At 56.6% G+C, this 25,607-nt stretch overlaps 1 protein-coding gene across 1 annotated transcript in view; it reads right to left on the bottom strand.

Moving 5' to 3' along the window:
- The window catches only part of KCNQ4 (potassium voltage-gated channel subfamily Q member 4), a 51,466-nt gene extending 36,920 nt beyond the window's left edge, over nt 1-14,546 (bottom strand). Inside the window, exon 1 of the mRNA XM_042996787.1 lies at nt 14,233-14,546. Within this exon, the coding sequence (XP_042852721.1) occupies nt 14,233-14,546 (314 nt within the window). The remainder of the gene's footprint in view (nt 1-14,232) is intronic.
- Nucleotides 14,547-25,607: the final 11,061 nt, after the last annotated feature.

The raw sequence follows: 25,607 nt of genomic DNA, 5'->3' as shown, positions 1-25,607 counted from the left end.
ACAGACACAGGGATTTAGGGGTCGGGGGACTTCAGGGTTACCTGGAATGTGTTCTAGAATAAGCATGGCTGTGTATAGGCACTGGGTTGCTGGTATGCAGAGCCAGACAGGCTGAGTGGGTAGGATTCTGAGCCCCTACCTTTGAATCCACCCAGGGTGGCAATGCTTTGATATGGTTTGTTTTTTTTTTTAATGTTTTTTTCTTATTTTTGAAGGAGAGAGAGAGCATGAGCAAGGGAAGGGCAGAGAGGGAGACGCAGAATTCGAAGCAGGCTCCAGGCTCTGAGCTGTCAGCACAGAGCCCGATGCAGGGCTTGAACTCATGAACTGGGAGATCATGACCTGAGCCAAAGACAGACCCTTAACCGACTGAGCCACCCAGGTGCCCGCTTTGATATGTTTTATCTATTGCCCTCCTGTGTCACATTTCATCTAGGGAACCAGATCTGCTTAAAACAGTCTGCAAAGCACTAATCTAGCCCCTTCCCTCTTACTGAGCATAGATGCTGAGGCTATGGGGTGTCAGTGACCATAGTCATACAGCACTTTAGAGTAAATCCAGGGTTCCTGCCTCCTGCCCAGACCTTGACTTCCTTGAGCACATTTATGATCTGTAAGACCCAGTGCCTTCAATACAAGCTGTTGGGAGGTGATGAGTGCCCAGCCCCTGGTGGGGTTCAAGCAGCCTGCAGCTGTAGCCTCCTGCCTTGGTAGGGGTCTGGCTCCTCAACTCAGGTTGCTTAGCTCAGGAGTAGATTGAGAGGCCGGACCAGGCCTGAGAAGGAGAGGGAGTCCTGGTATAAATAACCGTAGGGGGGGCCGGGATGTTTGGGCCAGTCTCCTGGGCTACGGCTATGTTTACTGCCCGGGGGTGGGGGGGGGTGTGTGCAAGCCCATACATTTGCCTCCCTGACTTATAGCCAAATTTCTCCAGGAAGGGGTGGCCCAGGATTAGCCCCAAACACTCCAGCTCTGCACCCCATCAGGTCCTGCCCGTAACTCTGCCCAATGTGAGCCCTAACCCCCTCAATATCGCCCCACTGTTCAGCCCCAAGTGCTACACAACACGGCGTCTCCGTGAGCCCCAAATGCCCCCAGCATTTGCCCCCATAAGTCTCAACTCTGCTCAAATCGTGGGAGGGTGAAGACCATGAGTACGGCAGAGGAAGGCCCCAAGCAGAGGAGCTGGGTATGTGCCAGGGATCTGAGCTGGGGCCACTGGGCAGGGGGCAGAGACAAACCTCTCCCACGGCCCTGGCCAAGACAGAGGAGGGCTGCAGTCCCCGGATTAGGAGAGTGCAAATCCCTCTCCCCAGCCCAGTGCCCATCCCATGCCTGTCATGTGCAGAGCATTAGATGGCCAGACCCCAGTGTGAGAGGGGCGGGCAGGCGCCCTGTTGGTCACACCACAGCCAGCTCCTCTCCCTAACCAGCCAAGAGAAAAAACCCTCAGTGCAGAAGGGCAAGTGGGTCCCCTTCCCCATGGGACAGCAGCTGCAGTCTGCCCAAGCATGGAGGCCCAGGGGTTGATGTGAGCTGAGTTCCAGCCTTCAGGCCAGTCCAGCTTACCATACACACACACACACACACACACACACACACACACACTCTGCCCAACTGACTGTTGGGTCTTGCTTGGGACACTAAACTGATACGCACTGAGAGCAGAGGCTCCAAACTGGGGCCATGTCCATCAGGGGTCTTAGGTGCCTGGACACCTGGGCTCCAGCCCCATATCAGCTACTTCCAGCTGAATAACCTTGGGCAAGTCACTTCTCCTGTCTGAGCCTCAGTGTAAAATAGTGTAACAATATCTCCTCCAGGGTTGTTGGGAGAACTCAGTGGGATTCCACTGAGCAAACATTAATTAAGCCCCACAATGGGCCAGGCATGGCTTTAAGTGCTTTGTGGACCATCCAGTGGAGAGGGGGTGTAGCCTTTTTGTTTTTGTAGCATTTTTGTTTTTGTTTTGTTTTAAAGTTCATTTCTTTATTTTGAGAGAGAAAGACAGCGTGCATGAGCAGGGAAATGGCAGAGAGAGAAGGAGAGAGACAATCCTAAGCAGGCTCCTCGCTGACAGCGTGGAACCCAACTTGGGGCTCGATCCCACAAACCGTGAGATCATGACCTGAGCTGACACCAAGAGTCAGATGCTTAACTGACTGAGCCATCCAGGCACCCCAAGGTAGCATTTTGGACCCAGAGGCCGAGGCTCAGGGATGTGAAGAGGCCTGCCAAAGACCACCCAGAAGGCACCGGGTCCCCGGTCAGCTCTGCAGAAAAGTTTTCACTGCAGAAAGTTTTTCACTGTTATTTATAGGTGTTGGGGACAACTGAGACTTTTGAGCTAGGCTGGGCTGCAATCTGAGCTCTGCCACTGACCTAAGTTCAGCCCATGCCCTGTTCTGGGCCTCAGTTTCTCCATCAGTAGAATGAGGGGATGGGGTGAGACCGGTGATTTCCACACTCTATTGAGCTGCAAGAAAGGGAGGGGACAAAGAGGTGGGGCAGGCTGGGCCACCCGAGCTCTGTCCTCCAGGACACCGCACCACTAGCTGGGCCAAACCCCTGGGTGTTCTCGCGAGCCTGTTCTAAGGCCACTGTTCTAGGGACCCGCATAGATCCTAAGCCCTATCCCCAGACATCCTTGCAGACAGCCTCCGGGCCTGCACCCATCCCCTCTGCTTCCAAAGGCTCCCTGAGCTCAGCCACACACACCTTCCCCCAGGCCAGGCTTTGCATAAGCAGCTGAACTTTCCCTACAGGCAAAGTCCTAGGGCTTCAGGCCAGGTCTGGTCAGGCCTTGGCAGAGTTCGTGGGCAGCTCCAGAGGAGCCACTCAGGGGGCTGGGCCAAGGGGAGGGGAGGGCAGAGGGAAAAAGAGGCCAAGTGGATGGCATCCCCGTGGCTCCCTGCCAGAATTTCCCCCCTTACCATCCTCCTTGGAGATCCACAAAGGCGTTTCTAAAATACCAATCTGCCCAGGGTACTCCTGTCTTCACTTCCTTCCTTCTCCTCCAGGAAGTCACTGCTCCTCAGCCTGACACCCTCAGCTCATGTCCCAGCCTCTTCTCTGCATACCTCCTGCTCCCTCCAGGCTCCCACTCTCCTGACCTCTTGGAGGTCTTTGCAAATGCCATGGTCAGCCTCACCTCTGGGCTTTGCCCATGCTAGTCCCTCTGCCCAGAATGCTGTTCCATGCTCCTTTTGGCTTGGTTAACTACTACTCCTACTCATGTTGTAGGGCTCGACTTAAACCTCTTCCTCCGGGAGGCCTTCCTAGCCATGCCCAATTTAGGGCTGGGTTTGGCCCCTTTGTGCTGGGCTCCTACAGGACTCTGCACTCCCCGGACAACCATCAGCTTCTGGCACATCTCCCCGGGGACCAAGGGAGGGTCTGATTCACTACTCTGTCCCCAGCACCTGGGACAGTGACGGGCCCCAAGCGATTGCCAGTGAAGGCTTCCCAAATGAGAGAGCAAGTTCCCAGCGCAGAACTGGGGTGGAGGACAAGACCATGAACTTTGAGGCGCAGCTGGTTCTCATACTGGCTGCAGGACCATGAGGGCCAGTCAGGCATAATATGATGGGTAAGCCTTTGCTATTATTATCTCTTTTATTATTGACAGACATAGTAGGAGAGGGAGGTTGAGGCTCAGAGAGGAAGGTGACCGCTGGAGGCCACCCAGCAGGAAGGTGGCCTTCCCATCCCAACCCACATCCCCATGTACACTGTGAGCGCCACCGCGCCACCCCCCCACCCCGCCCCCTCACACACACTGACTGCGGCCCTGAAGACCCGCTCACCCCAGAGTCCTTGCACGCTCAGGCTTAAACTCCCGCCCTCCCGGGTGTGCAGCATTTACTGGCTGTGTGACAAAGGCACATGCTTAACCTTTACGCTTCAGTGTCCTCTTCTGTGTAGTGGGGTAATGATAGTACCTACCCCCAGGGCTCTTGGAAGGATTAAATGAAGTGATATTTGGAAAACATTTGGCACAATACCTGAGATATCTTTTTTTTCTTTCTTTTCTTTTTTAAAGTTTGTTTGTATTTATTTTGAGAGAGACGGACATCGCTTCTCAGCCTTTTGGCTAAGATCAAGTGAGAGAGAGAGAGAGAGAGAGAGAGAACACTTGCGCCCGAGCTAGCAGGGGAGGGGCAGAGAGAGAGAGAGACAGAATCCCAAGCAGGCTCCACACTATCAGCACCGAGGCTGACGCGGGGCTCGAACTCACGGACCGTGAGATCGTGACCTGAGCCAAAGGCGGAAGCTCAACCGACTGAGCCACCCAGGCGCCCCTTATGTATTTATTTTGAGAGAGAGAGTGAGCACGAGCAGGGGGAGAGAGAGAGGGGGGGGGGGGGAGAGAGAGAATTCCAAGCAGGCTCTGTGCTGTCAGCTCAGAGTCTGAGTCGCGGCTCGATCTCACAACTGTGAGATCACGACCTGAGCTGAAATCAAGAGTCGGAAGCTTAACCGACTGAGCCACTCAGGCGCCCCTCCCCAGTGCTCCCTTAACTGACAGGTGAACCCTGACTGTGGTTGACCCTGTCCCCACCCACCCCCAGCCCAATCTTGGCTAGAGCCCGAGCTGGTCCTCACTGCACTCTGGGTGCACAGGCCCAGAAGGAATGGGTAGTGGAGACTGACCATCCCCCTAATCCCTCCATCCCACCCAGACTCTTCCGGCCTTCGAGCTCAGGAGGGAGGAGGCTGGGTGTCGCCCAGACTCAAGGATTTCACGCACGGGTAAAATTTCCCAAAAACACTTGGGGACTGGTTGTCAACTTTTTATTTTGCCAAGTAAGGACATTTGAAAAAAATTCCCAGCCCCATCATTTCATAAAAGAAAGGACATAATCTCAGACTAAAACTCCTTTAAGTGGAATAAATTTAGCTTTATGAAAAAGTCATCACATTGTCCTTATTTCCTTCAATTTTGCCTTAGGCCACTGAGAACCGCATGGGTCTGCTGACGTATCTGAGCGACATCCGGAGCTTGGGCGGGGGGCCACACGGACGTGGGTTCGAATCCTGGCTCCCCCGTGGACAAGCTGTGTGATCTGGGGCAAGTTATTTCTCCTCTCTGAGCCTTAGTTTCCTATCTGCAAAATGGGAACAAAGGTGTTTGCAAAGCACTAGCTCCTGGGAAGAAATCAGGCTTCCAGCCAGTGGCACCTCCCGGTCCTGCCACTGCCTCTGGCTGTCCCCCACTGCCCACAGGGCAAAGTCTACCTCCATAGCCTGATGATCCAGGCTCCACCCTCAGGGCCGCGGACACAACAACAGACTCTGCAGATCCTGGGGCAGAAAGGGTAGAGGAAGAGCATTCCACCCCAGAGCCTTTGCTCTCGCTGTTGCCTCCACGTGGAATGCACTCAGGATAAAAATCGCTAAAGCTTCCAGTTCCGTGCCTGCGCACAGAGGACCTGGGGTCCTTATTCCAACCTCTCTCTAGTTGGCAAAACCGTTCTCATCCTTCCAACCGCCTCAATGCCACCTTTATTCCCTTGGCTCAGCAAACATTTACAAATTACCAACCACACGCCGAGGCCCGTGCTCAGCCCCCACCGGCCAGACCTCACAATCCTGGTGCAGAAGCGTCCAGAAGAACACGCAGGGCTGGTTGAGCGAAGCCAGCGGAGCGGAGCTCTGGGGAAGGGCCCCCTGTTGAGCCTGGGGTGGGGGTGTGTGGGGAGTGACTCCAAGAAGAGGTGGTCCTCAAGCTGAGAGGCGAACAGGAGTTCTTGAGATGACGGATGGGCGAGGGGAGGGAGTTTCAGGGCGAGGGGAAAGCAGAGAGAGCATTAAACAGCACGTGCTGGAGACACAAGTTGCTGCTTACGTGGGTCACTAAGGATGCTTGAGGAAGGGGTTCCTGCCTTGGGCAGCGAGGGTACGAGCGTCACCGTCAGGGGAGACTGGGGAAGGGTAGGCTGGAGGGAGAGGCTGAGTTTGAGGTGCCCACCAGAAGAGAAGGCAAGGAGTCCACAGGAAGCTCAGGGCTGGAACTGCGGAGGGGCAGGCTGTCATCACAGAGATGACTCCCAGTGACACAGGAGGGCATGAGCCCGCCCCCCCACCCCCCGCCACAAAAACTCTGTACAGGGAGGAGGACACAGGGCAGAGCCCCGAGGAACCCCAACATTCTACAGGCAGAAGGAGAAGAGCCCGAGAGTCAAGGGAAGGGCGGGCTCCGCAAGGGAAGGCCCAACAGGCTTCGACCCTCAGGGGCGACGTGGCAGCGTCCCAGGGAACCAGGTTGTGGGTGTGAATCCTCCCTCCACTACTTAGCAGCTATGTTGCCTTTAGGCCTTCATTCCCCCGTCTGTAAAATAGGGCTAATTTATTTTTTACAGAAAGAGGAATGAAGGGCAGAGGGGAGAGGGCCGACAAGCTTGGGCGGCCTTCACTGCATCCCCAGGCTGTACCTCCCTCCCTCTGCCAGCCCAGCCCGGGTCACACTTCCGTCCCTCCTCTGTCTCTCCCACCAGAGTTCCAGCGATCCCCAGAAGTCGGGAAATTAGACGAGTGAGTGAAATCAGGGGTGGAATGCAGAGGGAGGCATTCCTCGGTCCTGGAAGATTACAGTACAACACCCATCCACTGAGGAGGCCCGCGTGTGCTGTGTCCTCGGGCAATCGGGTCTCTCCTCCTGGCCTCAGTTTCCCCATGTGTGAAAAGAAGCTAGCCGCAGGACAAAACGAGAAGCGGTGAGGGGAGAAAGGCCTATTTGTGCCCCAGGGAAGGACATCCCGCAGGGGTCTGGGTCCCCATTGGGCCCAGGGACCGATCTCTCCGGAAGAGGGTGGCAGCCAGGCCAAGGAGGGCAGGAGCAGAGGCGCCCGGGATTGTGCTGACAAAGCTGTTCCTTCTCCCCTCCTTTGCTCCCTGCCCCCTCCCCTCCCAGGGGACAGCCTAGCCCAGCAAAAAATAAACCCAAAGACGGTGACCTGGACGGGCCTGAGGCTCCCAGGGAGGAGTGGCAGGGAAGGAAGGGTGGCAGAGAGGTAGCTTGTGACCACCTCCCCCTCCCACCAAAGCCAAAAGATACCGGATTGGACCCCTCTCCCCCCAGCCCCCAGAGCTGGGCTCCAGGGAGCAGTCTCTGTTTTCCATTCTCACACTGTTAGGGAGGGGTACCGCTTGCTTGCCGAGGATAATTAGCAGAGTAGATCTTGTCCAGCCACGCTAGACATGGGTCCCCAAGCTTTAGAAAGAGCACCCCAGGGAATTCGCTCTGCCTCCTGGTTGTTGGGCAGTCCTTCCTGCTGTCTGACCTGCATCCCTTATGCTTCAGTGGGAGCCCTGCTCCACTGATCTCCAGCAAGCTTTCCTCCCTCTCCCACCTGCCTGGCCTAGATGTCTGAGGAGTCAGGAGAAAGTACCCCCCAGATTTCCCTGCAGGGACTGGGGAGGGCCCCTAGGCCAGAGACCCCACTCCACCCACTCTTCCCCAAATCAAGAAGTAAGAAAGAGGGAAGGAACTGCTGAGCTCCAGCTCTCTTTGCCTCCCTCCCTCAGGCGCTGCCCACAGATTCCCAGCCCAATTAGTCTGCTGCCTGGGGCTGCCCCTCCCATTCCCTCCTCACCCCCCACCAGGTGCCAACCCCCAGGGCACGAAGATCCTGCCCTAGGGAGAGAGTTGCCCAGAAAGCCTGGAGTCCTAGGGGCACTTCATGGGGGCCCCAGAGGTCTGACCAGCACCCTCTCCCCACCCCCTTAGAGCCCCAGCTGGGTGCTCCAGCCTCCTGGGTGCCCTTCTTGGTGCTCCCAGTCCTCTGAGGGGCCCAGGGAGAAGGTGCTGGAGACTGCCAGGTCCTCGCCTGGCAACACTCAGAGTCTATACAGTGGCTCTTCCGGCCCTCCAGAATCACTCTGCGCCTGATAGCCCTGAATGGTCCACTTTCCAGTTCAGCCCCATTTTACAGGGGAGGAGACTGACGCTTGGGGATTGGGGTGGCGTGGGGGTGGGTACCTTCCCAGCAGGTGTTGAGATCTCTGAATCACCTTTGGGATTCCCTGTCCCCATTCCCCAGGATGATACACTCAGGAGAGAGTGGGGTATCGCCCTCCTCTCCCAGCAGCCCCCCCACTGTCCCCCTGAGCACCATGGCTGTTCTTCCATCTCCCTGGGGCCAGGCTCGCTGCAGGGTTTGCTAACGAGGCCCACACCTCAGCCTGCCTCGCCAGACGGTGACCCTGTCGCATACACGCTCCTCCCCCCGCACCACACAGACATGCTCACACTTACCCCCCAGACCTCTCCGCCAGTCCCTGGGAGAGGAAGCAGGAAAGGCCAGTGGCCAGACAGTCTGAGCAGCCTTCTCCCTGGGTGCCAGTCCTAGGTCTGTCTCCCTGTGCCCCGCCCCCCCCCCCAGGCCTGGTGGAGAGCGTCCTAAGGATCCAAGTTGGAGTCCTGGCACCACCCTTCACTAGTTACGTGACCTGGTACAAGGTAGCATATAGGTGGGTGGCACCCTCTCACCGGCCTCACTTTGCTCAGAGGTGAATGCGGTTACATGAGGGACCACAGGAAGGGGCTCAGGCTGGGGCCCTCAGGACCCCCGCGGAGAGCTCACACTCTGCCCCCTACTGGGCCAGCACCCGGTCGGACCCTCCCCAGGAAGAACAGTGAAAATGACAACAACACAATAAGCCGGTGCCCATGCCCGTGGCTGCGGCCCATGCAGGGCACAGAGCAGGTGCTTTAACCCACTTGGCCTTGACTATCCCAGAGGCTGGTATGGTCATTCCCAGCTTTCAGATGATAAAAATTGAAGCTCAGAGAGGTGAAGTAACTTGCCCAAGGGCGCATAACCGCTAAGGGTAGAACCAGAAGTGCACCCAAATGTGTCCGGCTCAGATCCCATGCTCTTAACCCTCGGTGGGGCAGCCACTGGAGACAGGACACGTCGCCCCCTTCTCCACCCCAGCCCCATGACTCCCACACTGGGGGTGTTAGAGAGGGGCTGCCCCCAGAGTTCCCCGCTGGGCCCCTTGGCCCATAGGAGGGTCAGTCCTGCGCAACGGCCCCCGTGCGTGTGGTGCGGGGAGGAAGGGTGATGAGCCGCTCCGAGTCGGGGAAGCTCCCTGCGTGGCCTCCTTTGGAGCAGGGGCAAGGCCTTGGCCACAGACTCTGCAGAGCTTTCCTCTCTCCTGCTCCCCAGGCGGGTTGAGCTCCCTTGACTGGCTCAGAGAAACTTCAATTAATCACCCACTCAAAGTGCTGCCATCAGCCCAAGAATAATCACCTCTTGAAACACTCCTGGCTCCAACATTCAAGAATCTAGGCTTCCACGGCAATACAGACTGAAGTTAGTCATTCAGCACGGCTTCCTCAACGGCAGGAACGAATGTACTATGGGGTTGGGGTGGGGTAGCAGTGAGGAATCTAACCTGCTCCAGTGACCCCCAAAAGAGAGTTCGGGCAGGAGGGTGCAAAGGGACCTAAGGGGGAGGGTGGGGAATAGAAGGGATAGAAAGCTGGCAGGATGGTCTCTCCATTCGCCCCCTCCTCACAAAGACCAGACAAAAGAATTAAGAACTTAAAAACAGCGGCACAAAAAAATTGGGGTCACGCTCCAAGGCTGTCCCCAGCATCAGGCCAAGTTCTTGGAGCATCAGCCCGGGGCGGGGGGGGGGGGGTGAGGAACACTGTCATCTGAAATCCTGACCTGGGAGGCAGAAGGCCTGGGCTCCTGGCACAGTCATACCACGGATCTGCCCCTTTCCGTGCCTTGGTGTACCCAGCAGCACACTGCAGGCCTGGGCAGAAGGGCCTCAGAGGGCCCTTCGGGGGAAGCAAAGGCCAGCAAAATTCTAGGAGGCCACCCACGCTGCTCCCACGCGGGCCTGAGGCCGCCCTCCCAGACAAACGCACAAATACACACAGACCTGTAAGGGCAGCCCCGCAGGTATGGACAGGCGGGGGGCAGAAAACTCGGGAGTGGGGTCAACTCCGCTCTGTCCTACGGGTCTGGGCTGGGGCCGCAGGCCCAGGTGTGTGTCTGCGAAGCGAGTGCAGAGTGGACACAGCTGTGCATTAGGTTTCCTTTCACTGGATGCCTGCTGTAGGTGCGTGTGTGACATCCACGGCCGTGGGTGTCCAAGTTGTAGTGAGCGTGTGCATGAGGCAGGCCGCTGAGCGTGCCGCGGGGACATGTGTGCAAAGCCGTGAACAGCAGAAGTATGACTGCCTTGGGTGAGGCTGGGCAGTTTCCACCCAATCCCACAAACCCTTGTCACTGCCCACCCCCTGCTGCCTGTGTGCTGGGTGCTGGGGCCAGAGAAACCACTGACACAGGACTACCGCGCCTGGGGCTGGGCCTGGGGCTGGGCTGCTTGCCGAAGCCGAGTCGCAGGAGAAAGACAGCTCTGAGTCCGACCTAGCTCTGAGCAGGCTCCTCAGTGACCTCTCTTGAGCCTCAATCTCCCCATCTGTCAAAGGAGGAGGAGAACAGTACCCTCCTCAAGGACGTGGTCTACGGAGAGAACTTAGCACGGTGCCCGGCCACATAACCGATGCTCCATGCGTGATGAGAAATTTCAGTTCAAATTCCAAGGGCCAACCCAGGCGGCTGCAGGGAGCAGGGGGCGGTCCTGGACAGGAAGTCAGGAGTCTTTGCGTCTGGTTCTGCATTTGCTTCTCATTCACTGTTTGACTCGGGAGCCTTAGTTTTCTCATAAGCAAAATGGGCTGTCAAAATGTGAGGACCCACCTAGTGGGGATGCCTGAGGGCTCTGGGCCCCCTCTGCTGGACTTATTTCCAACCCAGGCAGTGATCTTTCTCAGATGGTCAGGGTGGGAGCTTGGAGGACTCCCGGATTAGGAGTCTAGGGCCCCAGGAGCGGCGGCCACCTCCTCCCCTCCCCATTCCCACAGCTTCTGACCCCAGGGACAAGGCTGAGGAGGATGTTTACAGAGTGTAAACCTTCACATAGAGAAAGTGCTGGGCAGCTGGGGGCTGGAAGCAGCCAGTCTCACAGTGGCGCGGGGAAGATGGGAAGTGATGGGGCCTTGCCCTGTATCAGCCCCTTCCAGCGCTCTGGCTTCAAAAGGGAGGCTGGGGTGGCCTTTGAGAGAATGCAGCAAGGAGGTGAGCATCCTTCCCGAAGGCTCAAGAAGCAGGATGGGCAGTGATGTGGTATTTCTCAAAATTCAGAGAGCAGGGTCTATAAAGGGTTGAGGGCTTAAGTCAAAGGCTGGGGATGCAGAGGAGGGACTGGCTGAGAGGACTGGGAGCCTAAAGAGAGGTGAGAGAGCTCAGAGATGGGCCCACAATCCCTCATGCTGGACCTCAGTAAGGAGAAGACCAGAGTTAGCGGTCCCCACTTCCCAGAGGCCACAGCTGCACTGGCAGGAGAGGAAAAATCGGGGCTTGTCTTCTGGGTAATCTCCCACACCTCGGTGCCAGAAAAGGTGCGGGGCCCAGGAGGACCTCGCTGGCAGGTGTGAGGGCGGTGTCGCCTGGGGTGAACAGACCCAGCTCACCCCAATTCCCTCCTTCTGAGCCCTCCTCTTCCAGGCTTTTCTTCCAGGGCCCTCCTACTTGGGCCTGAGCCTCTGGGAAGGGGGTGCTTGCTAACTGTGCACATTGGAACCCCTACGCTTGAGCTGCCTCTGAGCGCCATTGTGGAGTGGGGAAAGGATTTGACCAACAGTGCAGCAGGAGAGCTAGAAGTCCAACAGCAGGAAGCACTTCCTGGCAAGAACAGCCAAGACCCTACAGTGAGTGACTGAGAAAGAAACCCCACACCTGGAGCGCCTCGAGAATGGGAGAGGCTGCCTGTGTGGGCCCCCTCCACCAGCCCCAATAATAACATCCATCTTTTACACTCAGACCCTTCCAGCTCACCAAGCTCTTTCCCACCTATTACCTTATCCAAGAGGGAGGTCCACAGGTTGGGGTTTCTAACCACTTTGATGGCCGAGACATCTAAAAGGTCAGAGAGGCCCAGCCATCAACCCAAGATCACACAGCACACAAGAGGTGGGGCTCCCAACCCTTCACTTCCTTTGATCTCTAAGTTAGATGACCAGTTCTCTGAGAACTCCTAAATGTCTGGATGTTTTCACACTGCATTTCCTTCCTCAGAGCTCCTGAGATGCCTCATCCCTGGGCTCCCGGGCACAAGTGGTCAGAATAAGCGTGCCCCTGGCCAGGGCATTCCTGGCATCCGGAAAGGGCAGGATGTGGGGCAAAGGTGCCAGCGGATTTAGCTCCTGGAGAGGAAGGAGAGGCCCTTCCAGAGGAGGCAAAGACAGTGACTAGCCAGGTGACATGAGGCTGGTCCTTCACCTCCAGTGACCCCCGTGGAGACTGAGAGGCCAGGCCTCGGGACTAAAGACCCCCACCCCAGAAGTCAACTGGCTTCCCCAGGCCCAGCCATGCCTTGGACAAGTCATCTCCCGAGAGGAGCCCATGGAAGGCACAGCACTGTCTGTGTCTCAGCCTCCTTGGGCACCCCAGGCTGCAATGCAAGCAGTACAACCACCCTTAATTAGCCGTCCCCCTGCTCCTCTCACCTGCCTCCACTGTCCCTTGTACTGTCATCACTCCAGCAGTCCTCTCTGCCTCGAAAAATATTCAGCTTGGACCCTCCCAATGGGCACGGGGGGGAGGGGGGCGGGGGGGGGGGTTGAACTACTCCTAACAGCTGACCATGACCCTAAACCTGACCTCATGTCCTGACAAACTCCACTCTGCCCCGGGGCCTAGCCCAGCGGGGGTCTCTGCACAAAGTCAAGGCTACACCTCCACCCCCATCCCCACCCCTGCCCCCAAGCATACTGGCTGAGAGAGTTCTTTTCCTCCACCTTCCCTGTGGCCGGGGTGGGGGTGGGGGGCTCTTTTGCTAGCATTTTCCTCCCCTGCACCTCTGAAATTCTGTGGGCCCAGTTAGGATGGGGCAGAGGCAGGCAGGAAGACAGACCAAAAGACAGGAAGAAAAAGACAAGTAGAAGAGTGAGGCAGGTGGACAGGCAGATGGACAGATGGACAGGCAGGCACACAGAGGGACGGAAACAGACAAGCAGAGGGACGGCTGGACAGTTAGGGGGAGAGATGAATAGACGGGCCAACCACACACAGGTGGAAATTCCGGCACAGGGCCAGCCAGACAAGGCAGAAAGACCGTCTGACAGTCAGGTGGGTAGGCAAGGGGACCACCCAGGAGACCCCAAGACCAGAGAGCCCTCTCTGAGAGCAGCAATAAGGAATTAATATCGGTACATTTTCCAGGGACCAGAGGTCTTTCTCGGGCACCTCCGGGCGTCCCAGCGCCAGGCCCGGCCCTTCAACTGATATCCGCGGGGCCTCTCATGTTCCCGGCTGGGCCAGGCCGTCCCCCAAGACTGAGCTCTAAGCTGCCAAAATTCACTCTTTACATCCAAGAGGGGTCAGTGTTTTTGAAAGTTGTAGGAGCCCGGCAAGGGGGAGGAGGGGGCCCGCAGCGTCAGTGTTTCCAAACCTACCCCTCTCCTCTTTCTTTTTCCCCAGGGTGCCCAGCGCCAGGCCTGGTGCAGCAGCCAGCGAGCTGGGCAAGCTAGCAGGGCCGCCCGCTGCTGCCACTGGGGAGTTGACGGTGGAGGGGAGGCTGGGTGAAGACAGACATACAGCACACACGAGTGTCAGGGCTCAGGTGGTTCACGGGGACCCCCAAACACCTACAATGGGGGGCCAGCCCCAGAATGGGGTGGAGGCCATTCCTGGACAGGGTCATCTCCAAGGGGAGCCCGGGGGGAAGCCCACTCTGCCAACAAAGTTGGGGAGATGGTGACAGAAAGTGTGTGGGGGCCAATGGTTCCTTTTGTGTCTGGGGCACAAGGAGACAGGCAGGGAAGAGGAAACGGGACCCCGCTGTAGTGGCTCCGGAATGCAGAGAGGATGGGGCACCAGAAGCTGGATGTGGGGAGTACCTGGGACAGAGGAGCAGGGGTTGGAGATCAGGATGAAAATAAAGAGTTGCGGTGGGGAGGTCAGAAGCGAGGTCAAGCGGGGATCAGGACCTGGGGATCAGGGTTAAGGTCAGACCGGGGGATCAGAAATCGGGCTCAGGCTTGGGGGTAGAGAGGAGGGTCGGTCGCGGCAACTTGGTGGGGGGGGGGGGGTGCGGGGGGCGGAGTCATGGCTGCCGACCATCCCTGGGGAGCCCCGGGCTCGGGCAGGGGCCGCGCGGGGGTCTACGCACGGGGGCGCGGCAAGGGGCGCAGGGTCGCAAACTCACATGAAGACGTGGTAGACGAAGGCCCAGCCGCGGGGTCGCTCCAGCACATTGTAGACCCAGTTCTGCAGGCGGCGGTAGCGCTTGTGCGCGGCCGAGGAGCGCTGGCCGCAGGCGGAGCCCGAGCCCGAGCCCGGCCCAGGGAGGGGCGCGCCCGGCGGCAGGGGGCTGCCCAGAAGGCCGAGGCGGCGCGGGGAGCCGCCCCCGCCCGCCTCGCCCCGCTCGCTCTGCACCGCGGTGAGCGCCACCAGCTCGGCTCGGGGGGCGTCCCCGGGCGGGGGGGCCAGGCCGAGGCGGCGCGGGGGGGCCTCGGCCATGGGCGGCGCCGGGCAGAGGGGGGGCCGGGGCCCGGCTAAGGTCCGGGGCGGGCGCGCGCGGGGCGCTCAGCGGCGCATGGCTCGGACCCGGGCCCGGCGGGGCAGCCCGGGGCCGGCGCGGGGCGGCGGGGGCTAGGGGCCGGGCCGGGGAGGCGCGGGGGCCGGGGGCGGGCGCGCGGAGCCTGGGGGCCGCCGGAGCCCGCACTGACCGCCCGCTTCCCCGGCGACTGGGGCGGCTCTTTCCGACTCCAACTCTCTTATTACGCGCTCCATGCCGCTCGCCTTTCCACCTGCCTCAGGCGCGCCGCTCACATGTCATCCTCCCCCGCCCCGCCCCTCCCCCGCCACCCCCGCCCGCCCCGCGGCCGCCTTCCCAAATCGGGAGGGAGCGAGCGGGCGGGCGCGGCGAGGCGGAGGGGGGCGCGCGGAGCGAGCGGCGGGGCCGGGCGCGCCGGCCGCGCGGGCCGCCGAGTCGGTGCCGGGACCCGACCGCGTGGCGGCGGCCCCCGGGGGGCTGTGGCCGCGTGCAAGTGGCGTGCACCGCCGCGAGGGGCTGCCGGGCCCCGAAGGCCGGGCTGGGGTGGGACGCCCGGTGTGTGGCTGCGGAAAGTGGGGCGTGGAGTGTGGAGTTGCGGCCGCGGCCGTGGACGGGGCTCGGCGTCCCGTGGAGTTCGGGTGCGAGTGGATGCAGAAGTGCGTGCTCCGTGTGTGCAGAGCGGGCGGCTGCGGGTGCGCGCGGTGATGGGATGGAGTGCGTGCAGGTGTGGGGCGTGGGCACGATGGGGAGGGGTGTGAAGAGGAGTGTGCACGGTCCAGGCCCCGCTGGGTGGTGGCGGTGGAAGCGATGAGGTGTGCCCCGTCGGGTCGTGCCCTTAGTCCGCTGGGCGGCGTGTGTAGAATGTGCCGGTGCCGCGTGTGGCTCGGCGAGCAGCTCCTACCTGAAAGGCCTGCTGTCCCAGCGCTGCCGAGCTGGGTCACAGTGTGTTGCACAGTGGACCCCGGGTGTGTCCGTTCTTCCTCCCACCCCCAGCCCCACCCCCACGTCTGAGCTTCCCTTCTTCGTGTTGGGGAAAGAGCCTCCTGGCTGGCCACCCTGCCCTGCGAAGAGTCTCCTCTGATGGAGGGGTCTGCTCCCAGCCAACCCAGCCTGAACCGCTACCTGGCCTCCCTCCCAGGTCAAGGCACGTGGGTGATGGGAGGTGAGCTCTGAACTAGCGCTGCGGGCCGGACAACTTTCTCCCCAGAGGCCCACAGAATCCCACCCTCAAACGGGAGGCTCTTTTCCCACGAACTCCCTCTCCAGCTGGAAAGTTCTTGGTGCCTGACCTCCTCTAGCAGTAGGGGGCAGCCCTTTCGTTCCATTTAGCCCTCTGGGCCCTGCGCGGAGTGGTAATTTGGGTTTCCCGATCCTCGTTCCCTCTTCCCCTGACGGAAGCCTGGGCCCCACCAGCCGCTCCCTCCTCCGGCCCTGCCCCAGGGTGAAGGCTTCCGCAGCAAACTCTTCTCGTTCCTCCGGGAGGATCTCGGGGGACCGAGCGGAGCGGGAGGGGCGGGGCAGGGGGCGGGAAGGCGAGCTCGATTCTCAGCTGTCAGCAAAGGCAGCATTGATCTGCTGAGCGCCTGTGGGGGAGGGAGAGAGGCAGATCCGCAGGCGGCGGGGAGGGGGCTGCCGGGACCTGGGGGGTCCCCGAGCCCAGCTTGGCAGCTGGCCCACACCCGTGCCCGGCTAGTGACCCTTTTCCCTCTGCATAACACGGGATGCCTTCTGGGGTCTGACCTGAATCTTTCCTGCTGCTCCTTGAAGTTGCAGGTGTGCCCAGGGCCAGAGCCTGGTGCCTCTGGGCAGGTTATGCCCCGACCTCGCTGGTAGCTGGTGAAGGTTTCTGGACCCCAGGGCCCAGCTACAGATGCGCCGCATCCTTCCTGTCTCCCTGTGGGATGAAGCTAGCACCCCCTAGAGATGCGGCACCGCTCTCTTGTACTCTATGGGACTGTCTGGGCTTCCACAATCAGGGAGGGGTCCTGTAGGGTAGGACTAAGAAGATCTGAGGACTTGAATGGTAGGTGGAAAGAAAAGCAGTTGTTAAAGGATCTGGGTTGTTCCGGAGATCTTTTTGAGGCCGTTCTGTGGCAGAAACGCCACTTGAACCCAGGTTGCCCTTACCAATACCCAGAATATCTGACCCTGGGTCTGTTCTTGGAAATCTGATCTTTAAGCTTAGCGTCACCTCTGGACCCCACGGTTCTCTTCCCATCTGAGATGCTGAACAAGTCGCTGCCTCTCTTTGTGAGGAGCCCTCACTGCCAGGAGAGGGCCCCTCATCACCTTTGCCAACTCCAGCTCCAGACAACCTCCTCACTGGCAGCAGGAAAAGGAAAGAGACCATGGCTGCCGGAGGGATGGAAGTTAGATCTCAGGAAGGACTTTCATAGGACACAGACTTTGCCTGTTTCTCCTGCAGGGGTGTGTGTAACGAACGGAGGGACAGGCCCACTCCTTTTTAAAGTGGAAAGACGTGGACTCTTCTTAAGGGGTGAGGGGAATGGAGAAGATGGTCCTAGGAGGCCATAAGTGGTTTATTTGGGGTGTGTGTGTGTGTGTGTGCGCGCGCGCACGTGCGCATAAGGACTGGAAGAGGCAGAGGAGAAAGTCCGGTTCCGAGAGGACAGGTGGCCACTGTGAGGGTCACCCGGTGGCCTTCCTGCCCCCATCCGGATTCCCAGGACATGACTGGGAGGATGGACTTTCCTCACCACAGCCTTTAGTGACTAAGACACTTTTCTGAGCAAACAGCTGTCTCAAGCTCTCTCAGTCCGCCTCCCTGCTGCAGGGGTGGGGGTGGGAGGGGCACTGTGGCTTCCCACCCTCCTCCTTCTCTTCCTCTCTCCCACCTGTTCCCTGCACCCCACCCTCAGCAGCTTCTTTCCCACCCCCCAACCCCTGCACCTCTCCCTGGTAACACTGCCTAACACTACCAGAATGTCTCCACTCTGCCCAGACCCACCTGGGCGGGTCCCTTCCCCACTATGGGCCTCAGTTTTTCCATCTGTACCAGAAGAAGGGGGCAGGACTCCAGGATCTCCTGTAGTTCATCACTGTCACCATCATCCATCAATGGAGCAAGTATTGATTGAGAGGAAGGGTGGGGAGGGAGAGCTCCCATTTGCAGGGCACCAGCTGTGTGCCAGGTCCTGCCCCATCTGAGACAGAGAGCAGCCATTTGCATGTGTGGAAGCCGAGGCTCAGAGAGATACAGGAACGCACTGAAGGATACACAGCCCGTGGGTAAGCCCAGAACTGTCTGTGACCTGTCCTCCCTGCTGGCTGGCACCTGCCTACTGTGCACTGGGATCCTGGGACCAGTGCTGTAGGCTGAGGGGAACTGTAGATGGCCTGATCCTTGTTCTTCGTGGCTCACCCCTGCCAGGGGTGGAGGCTCCCGGGTCTGTGAGGGTTCCGGGTCTAAAAGTGTCTGGGACCTCTGTCCCGGGGCCAGGCTCAAGCCTGTCATTGACTATAACAGCCCACCGGTGTGATCTCAGGTCAACCAAAGGTGCAGATTCTTTTCTTGGAGTAGGAAGCGGGGTTTTAAGTCTGTGGTTTTCCGATTTTACTAACAGTGGAATCCTCCTTATAGACAGAATCGTAAAGTAGCACCCCAACATGTAAGAAGTATTCAAGCACAGGTGTTCTGCTTGGGTTGGGGTGAGTTGGGGGTCGAGGTTCCACCCACCCGACTTCCTCCTCTTCCCTCTCCCCCCGGGTTTTCTTACAGCTCTTAGGGCTGCTAGAGGTCAGACAAGGGAAAAGTCTCCACTGGCAATGTCTCCACAAGGGGACAGGGGCATGGGGGACTCGGAGAGGTGCGGAGAAGTGCAGCCAATGACGCCTGCAGACCCCGTTAATGAGGTCCGGGCTAAATGCTAGGCCTTATCCAGGGTGATCCGCCTGCATTGTCTTATTTCGGCACCCCAACCCAAAACCCTGTGATGCAATGCTGCTTACACCCCCATTTTACAGACAAGAAGACTGAGGGTCAGTGAAGAGACTCATCTAATCTTGCTCTCTACCCCTGTGTTGTAGGGTGTGTGTGTATGTGTAGGTGGGGGGTAGGGATGGAGAAGTTATAGAGCAGAGGGGAGGAAGGGCAAGCTTGGCAAGGGGGACACCAGGGGCCTTGAATGCTAAGCTGGAGGGTCCAGTTTGGCCTGATAGGAAAGAGTCTGGCCACAGCCTTAGCCTGGCCATGCTGCAGAGGTGGGGCTCCATAGGAGAGGGCTCAGGAGGGGTGGAGTTAGAGGGATCGGCACCCAAGGAGGCCGGCAGTGCCAGGGGCAGAAAGAGCACTGAACTACAGGTCATGGCTGGGCTTCCTGCCTCTACCTCTGGATTAGCTGGTAACCTTGGGCAAGCCACTCCACCTCTACCCCACCTTGCCCAGCTATCAGGAAGACTGAATGCATGGGAGAGGGGACATGCTGTGAGAAACTCCTAGTCTTAGCAGCTCTTCTCAATCTGGGAAGGCTTCCTAGGAGCAGGGGCTTGGCGTGCAGGGTGGGGTGCACACGGGGTAGTGACATCACTTGCATCATTCACTCCCAGGGCTCCACTCCACTGTGAGCAGGAGGAAGAAGTATAAAGATCAGGCCTGCTTCTGTTTCGCAGTGAGGCCAGAGAGAACAAGAGACTTAGGCCCCTTGGCAGGTGGGAGGTACCGGAGGGAACAGAGGAGTTTCTATCCCCCCAGATCTCCGTGTGCCCCTGAGCTTTCCCCAGCCCAGCCCACGCAGGCCTTCAGGGCCAGTCAGTTCAGAGACACAGGAAGTAGGGAGGGAACGGTGTTGCTGAGCTCAGCGAAAGTGAACCCCCATTGATCCTCAGGGCTGGAGGGGGGCCCACAAAGAGGAGACACTGAAGGAGAGGGGGTGTGGAGTTGAAAGTCAAAACCATCCCTTCTTTTGTGGCTCCTCCTCTGGCTTCGAGATTCTTCCTCTTTGACCCCCAACTCCTGGAAGACCATGCAGAAGGCTCCACTACGGCTGCAGGTGTGCTGGTAGGCTCCGTGTTCTCAGTGAGATCCGCTGGGACTTGTGGACTCGGTTGCAAAACGAAGAGGAAGGACGTTTCTGACTTGCTGAGGGTGCATTGGAAGAAAGCTTCCCTGCTCCCCTGGTGGGAGAAGCTTCGATGCAGGCTCAGGGAAGGAGATGAGGTTAGCAGAAGGGACTGCAGACTGAGTAGCAGAGAAGCGGGTCCAGAAAAGGGATAAGACTTGGTGAGGGAGATAGGGGTCCAAGGAGGATAATGGGGGCTCAGAAGGCAGGCTGGGGGCTCAGTGACAGGGGTCGAGGCCCAGAGAGTGGGACTTCCAGGTCGAACTTGATTGAACATGTATTAAAGTCCCTCTTCCTTAAAAGATATATACAAGATAAATTCTGGACGACTTATAAAAATATATCCAAACTCAAAAGCAAGAATGAGAAGTCTCTAAGGGCCAGAAGTGAGAGGGCATTCTGGTGAATAGTAGAGGCCATACCTCTGAGGAGGCATTCAGCAGGACAGAAGGTATAGTTGCAAACCCCACAAGTGGCAGGGGCTGCCGTAGGCTCCCTGCCTAATGCTGGGTCTGGGCAAGTGCTGCCTGCCATAAACAGGACTAATAGACCTCTGCCTGCTAGCCTCCTGGTCTTGGCTCTGGGCAGAAAAGTCCCAAGCCAAGACACTAATATAAGAACTAGTTTGGGGCTGTGCACATCCACATGGTTTGGGCAAATACAGCTGAGAAATCAGCTCTTTGGGTGGCTTCTATATCTCCAGGTATGGTCAGGAAAATGTGCTGAAAAGAACTATCTCAAGGATAAACTTCACAACATGTAAGAAAAAGTACAATATCTCGAGAGACATCTCTCTCATGGAGACTTCATACTGAAAGATCTAGAGATAACGGAGCAATCTGAAAGGAAGTGTAATATAGTTAAAATCCTCAAGAAGATAAAAGAAGGAATAGCATCTATAAAACAAAAACAGAACGATGTCAAACCAGGTAGCAGATGTGAACAGAACTATCTAGAAATTTTAGAAATGGAAACTAAAGTCACTGACATTAAAAAAAAAAAAATCAATACGTGGGTTAGTAGAGTAAATGCAGCTGAAGAGAGAATTAGTGAATTAGAAACTAGAACCAAGGAAATCCTCCAGAACAAAGCACAGTATGATAAGGAGATTAAAAACATGAAAGAGGCATTGAAGATTGAATAAGAAATCCCAGCATGTTTTATCTCCAGAAAAAGATACTGGAAAGAGTGACTAAGATCTTTCCAGAAATAAGACATGAATTTCTAGATCGAAAAGACTCAGACTGCCTAGTAAGATATCTTTAAAAACAAAACAAAACTACATCTAGACACCTTTTAGCTAAAGTGTAGAATATCAAGAATAAAAAGGAAATTCTAAAAGCCACCAGAGAGAAAAGATAGCTTATCTACGAAGGTCCAATAATTGAACTGACAGTAAGCGTCTCATCAGCAACAACAGATGCCAAAAGACAATGGAATAGTATCTTCAGAGTGCTGAGCGCAAATAATTGTGAAGTTAGAATGCCACCCGTCGCCAAACAAAGGGCAAAATAAAGACATTTGACACATGCGAGATCTTAGAAAGCTTCTGTCTCAGAATTTCACTTGAAAGAGAGAGGCACAGGGGCTTGGGGGAGAGTTTGGGAGCTGGAGAGGTGAGGGGGCTCCAGGCTGCCGAGGGGGGGCTGGCTACTTTGGACTGTTCCTCAGCACCAGCCAGAGGAACCCAGCCCACCCTGTTCTCAACTGGGACCCATCTTATGTTCTCCCCTCCCGGGCACCAGCCTTGCTGCTTCTCCCATCCCCTCTTCCAAACCCAAGCTAGGGAGTAACACCACCGGCCCAGCTCAGGGAGCTTGGGGAGGTCACATCCAAGTTGCTTCTGTGACCAGGCACTTGACCTCCCCTCTAGGGTCCTCTCCTCCTGGGAGGTCAGATGCCCCCTTACAGAGGCCTACAGACGCTGGAGTCGTGGGACAAAAGCTAGGTCCCTACCAGGGGAGGGGAGTGCAGGAGCTCTCATTCTCTAGCAGAGAAGAATCCTGAACAGAGGGGAGGAGACCAATGGGGCTGAGCCCGGCTGGGACAGGAGGCTTCTTGAAGCATCTGGCTCCACTCGGCCAGCTGGTGACCTCAGGTAATTTCTCAACCTCTTTGAACCCCCACTTCTCACTTATAAAATGAGAATACCTACCTTATGAGGATGTAAAGATGAAATGAGATCATCTATTAGGCATCAAGCTTAAATATATTTTCCTACACAGAAATTTCTCTAAAGAATAATCTCTGTCTACTATCCCTGCCTCTCACATTATCAGAGCTCAATAAAACAAACAAAAATTGTTAACAAGGGAAAAGCAATAGCAAGAGACGAGAGGAGGTGGGAATGAGCGCGGGTGTGGAGGCCCTGTTTTCAGGGAAGGGTTTATGTTCATTCACTCTTCATCAGTCACTCGTATCCTCTTGGTCCCAGGCCCTGTGCTGGGCTCTGGAGGTGCAGAGAGGACTCTGAACTGGAGGAGGACCATCTGTAAGGAAGACAGCCAAATCCAGAAAATTCTAAGAGTGATAGGGGATTTCTGCTACTGTCTCTCTCTCTCTCTCTCTCTCTCATTCCCATCCACCCTCTCCCCTTTCCCCCAACCCAATATAAGCTCCACGATAACACAATCTCATCTGGCTAATTTTCAGCTGTTTTTACAACGTCCAAAACAATTTCGGACACACAGAAAGTGCCAAGGAAATATTTGCTGAATGACTGTGAATACGAGTGCAAACAGGAGAGGCTCTAGACGCTACCGCGGGAGCATGGAAGAGGTCTTTGCGGACTCTTCCCCAGGAGTTAGAAGTTTCTCAGCAAGGGCCATCTATTTATTTTTTTTTTTTTAATTTTTTTTTTTTAACATTTATTTATTTTTGAGACAGAGAGAGACAGAGCATGAACGGGGGAGGGTCAGAGAGAGGGAGACACAGAATCTGAAACAGGCTCCAGGCTCCGAGCTGTCAGCACAGAGCCCGACGCGGGGCTCGAACTCACGGACCGTGAGATCATGACCTGAGCCGAAGTCGGCGCTCAACCGACTGAGCCACCCAGGCGCCCCAGCAAGGGCCATTTAAATCAGGCCTTGATGGATGTCTAGATCAGTAAGTGGAAGAGGAAGTAAAAAAAAACATTCCAGGCATTGGGGCCAGTACATTCTGAAAACACGGAGGTGAGGTCAGGGACCAGTGGGCAACCGAGTGCGTAGAGTGGAGAGAAGAGAGTGGAAAGACACAAAACTAGGGAGATAAGAAGGGCCTTGAATGAACTTGGGTTGCCAGAAAGTCTTATTAAAATCTGAGAACTGGGGTAACTGGCTGGCTTGGTCAGTAGAGCATGTGACGCTTCAACTTGGGGTCATGAGTTCGAGCCCCAGGCCGGGTGTAAAGATTACTTTAAAAAATAAATAAAACCTGAGAACCTACCCTGATATAATACTTGGACAGTGTTTGCAGCCCTCAGTTGCCCTAGAGATGCCCCTGCCTTCAAAAGTTAAGGGTCTTACCAGGTATGGGGTTAAGAACTTAGGACCCACTGAAAAAGGGGACAGTCATACCCCCTTGTAGTTCCTAGAACAGCCTCAAGTCGGGATAAGGGTGGGTGAGACAGGGCACCGTCCGGAGGCTTGGGGAAGTGCTGCCTGCTGCCCCCTTGTGGCCTCAGCAGAACTGAACAGCAAGGAGGCTGGCCAGGTGGTCTTCAAAACCCCAGGGGCTACCGGTCTCCAGCACCAGTCTGAGAGAGCCATCCCAACCACCAGCTGTCCACACACCAGATCCGATTGCTTTATTTATTCCACGTATACCCAAGACTGGACCAATGGCTTGGGGAGGCAGAACAAAAGGAGACTGTTCACATTTGGTAAAGTCTTGTTCTTCCGTGCACCCCACCTTTGGCCGGAAAGCCACTATGTATACACACGGGGTCAGGATACCACCGTTTTGGCTTCAGCTCCACCCCTATTCACGGAGTGACCTTGGGCAAGTCACTGCACCTTGCTAGGCCTCCCATGTCTCCATCTGTAACACAGGCATCATTATCCCTCTTGCTGTCTCCCCTGCAGGGTCACTGTGAAGATCATCGGACGCTGCAAGTGCTAGGAAAAATGTTGAAAGCGTGCTCCGGATGTAAGGGGATCGTGCTGGGGATTAGACAGGGGCTCTCTTGGGCTGCACTAAAGTGTTTGTTTACACCCAGATGGGCCTTGCTGGCGGGGAAACTTAAAGGGAACGTGCTCAGTAAGGAAGCTGCTTGCCGATCACAACTGATCCAAACATCTCCAAAATAAGAATGGAAGTCCATGGGAAACGGGGACCCTCCGGCTGGTGTGAAAATCCAGCTACTTGGGTTTTCGAGAATGAGTTGAAGAGCAGCAAGGTGGGGCAGCGCTGTGGCCTCAACATGGGAGGTCGGTGAGGAAACGAAATCGCTGGGCTGCTGCTGTTCCTCTGAGGCTGGCGTTCCTTGAGCCTGCATTTCTCCACGTGGGGCTGGGTGAGACTGGGTACAGGACAGTGGGAAAAGCCAGATGATCCCCTTCGGAGAGAAGTCCAGAACTAGAACGAAGATAACTGGACACGGGGGGCGGGGGGGGGGGGGCGCTAAACTTGGGAGTCAGGAAGAAGCCTGGGGCGCTGCCCCTGACTCATGGGGGCGGACCTACCGACTTCTTGTGATAGTTATCACCTGCTTCACCTACCAAGAGGTCACCAGAGGGGAACCATGTATCCAAAACCTTACAACTGAGAAAATCTTTGCTTTTGAAAGACAATGTTACTTTTCTTCCCTTTATAGTATGAATCTGTTACCTGGTCTCATCTTTTTGCCTCGGTGGCCAGGGAGCCCAGGGCCAAATGTGAAATTGAATTCAAACAGCTACGTAGGTCTTTATGGCCAGAACGTTTGTGTTCACGTTTACAATCTGGATTTCCCACTCAATGATACTCTTCTTAATCCTAATTTGTCATATTTTATTATGTCTTTCTGTATGTTTTCTACACAAGCCATCTTAATTTTTCTTGTGGAATACTGTAAGGTACACTTAGGTAAATGATTGAAAATGAAATCGATGATAGATGCCCAAGTACTTACCATGGTTAACAGCGAGGGACACTTGGTGTGAGAGTTACCAGGGTCTCAGGGTCAGACTTGCCATCACCTCCTATCAAAGCCCCTTCCCTGTCCCCATTTCACTCCTTAGGATAGTCCAAAGAGAAGGGAGTTGCCCACGGTTTGATGGCGTATTACCATCAGAGAAGAAATTAATACCTCCTTCCTCCTCGCACTCCATTCCCTGCTCTCCCCACAACAACAGGCCTCACTCAGGTTGTAAGGATGGTACAGTGAGGGTTAGGAGAAGAGGCTCACCGCTGGCCTCTGTGGCCAACAAAAGCCAGTGAAGAAGTGGAATGCTCTATTCTTCCTGCTTCGATTATCGGGAAGCACACCCTGGCTGTGAACCCTCTGATCTGCTGGCTAACAAGAGGCTTGGGCTGCCCTCCGTGGCAGATGCCATGCCTCTGGTAATGGGCACGGCTGTAGCCGGCAGCTCAGAATGGCAGCCTGCGCCAAGGCAGAAGTGGAGGGACTGATCCGGGTCCTGATTTGAAGGACAGAGACAGTTTCTTCCACGAGAGATGCTCTCTTGACGCTCAACCAGCAGGACACCGCTGCATCTGGCCCACATGTGGTAGTCTAGGAGGGAAGGCAGGCGGGCGTCTCCAAGCAGCAAACAGATTCCGATCTAGTTCATTTGCAAAATCAGCGGAAGACCTCCATTTGAATCAGATATGCAGCATTAGCTCCCTTAGCTTTGGACGCCCGCTCTTCACAAGGGTCCCGCTCCTTCACAGACACGCAACCTGAGGGCAAACAAACCTAATTTCCAAGCCTTCCCAAGAAAAGTGGTCCATGAATGCCCCAGACACAGAAACCCAGACTCTAAA

This window comes from Panthera tigris, chromosome C1, assembly GCF_018350195.1.
Source record: "Panthera tigris isolate Pti1 chromosome C1, P.tigris_Pti1_mat1.1, whole genome shotgun sequence".
NCBI lineage: Eukaryota > Metazoa > Chordata > Mammalia > Carnivora > Felidae > Panthera > Panthera tigris.
The sequence above is the reverse complement of the archived record's forward strand: the minus strand, read 5'-3'. Positions and strand labels throughout refer to the sequence as shown.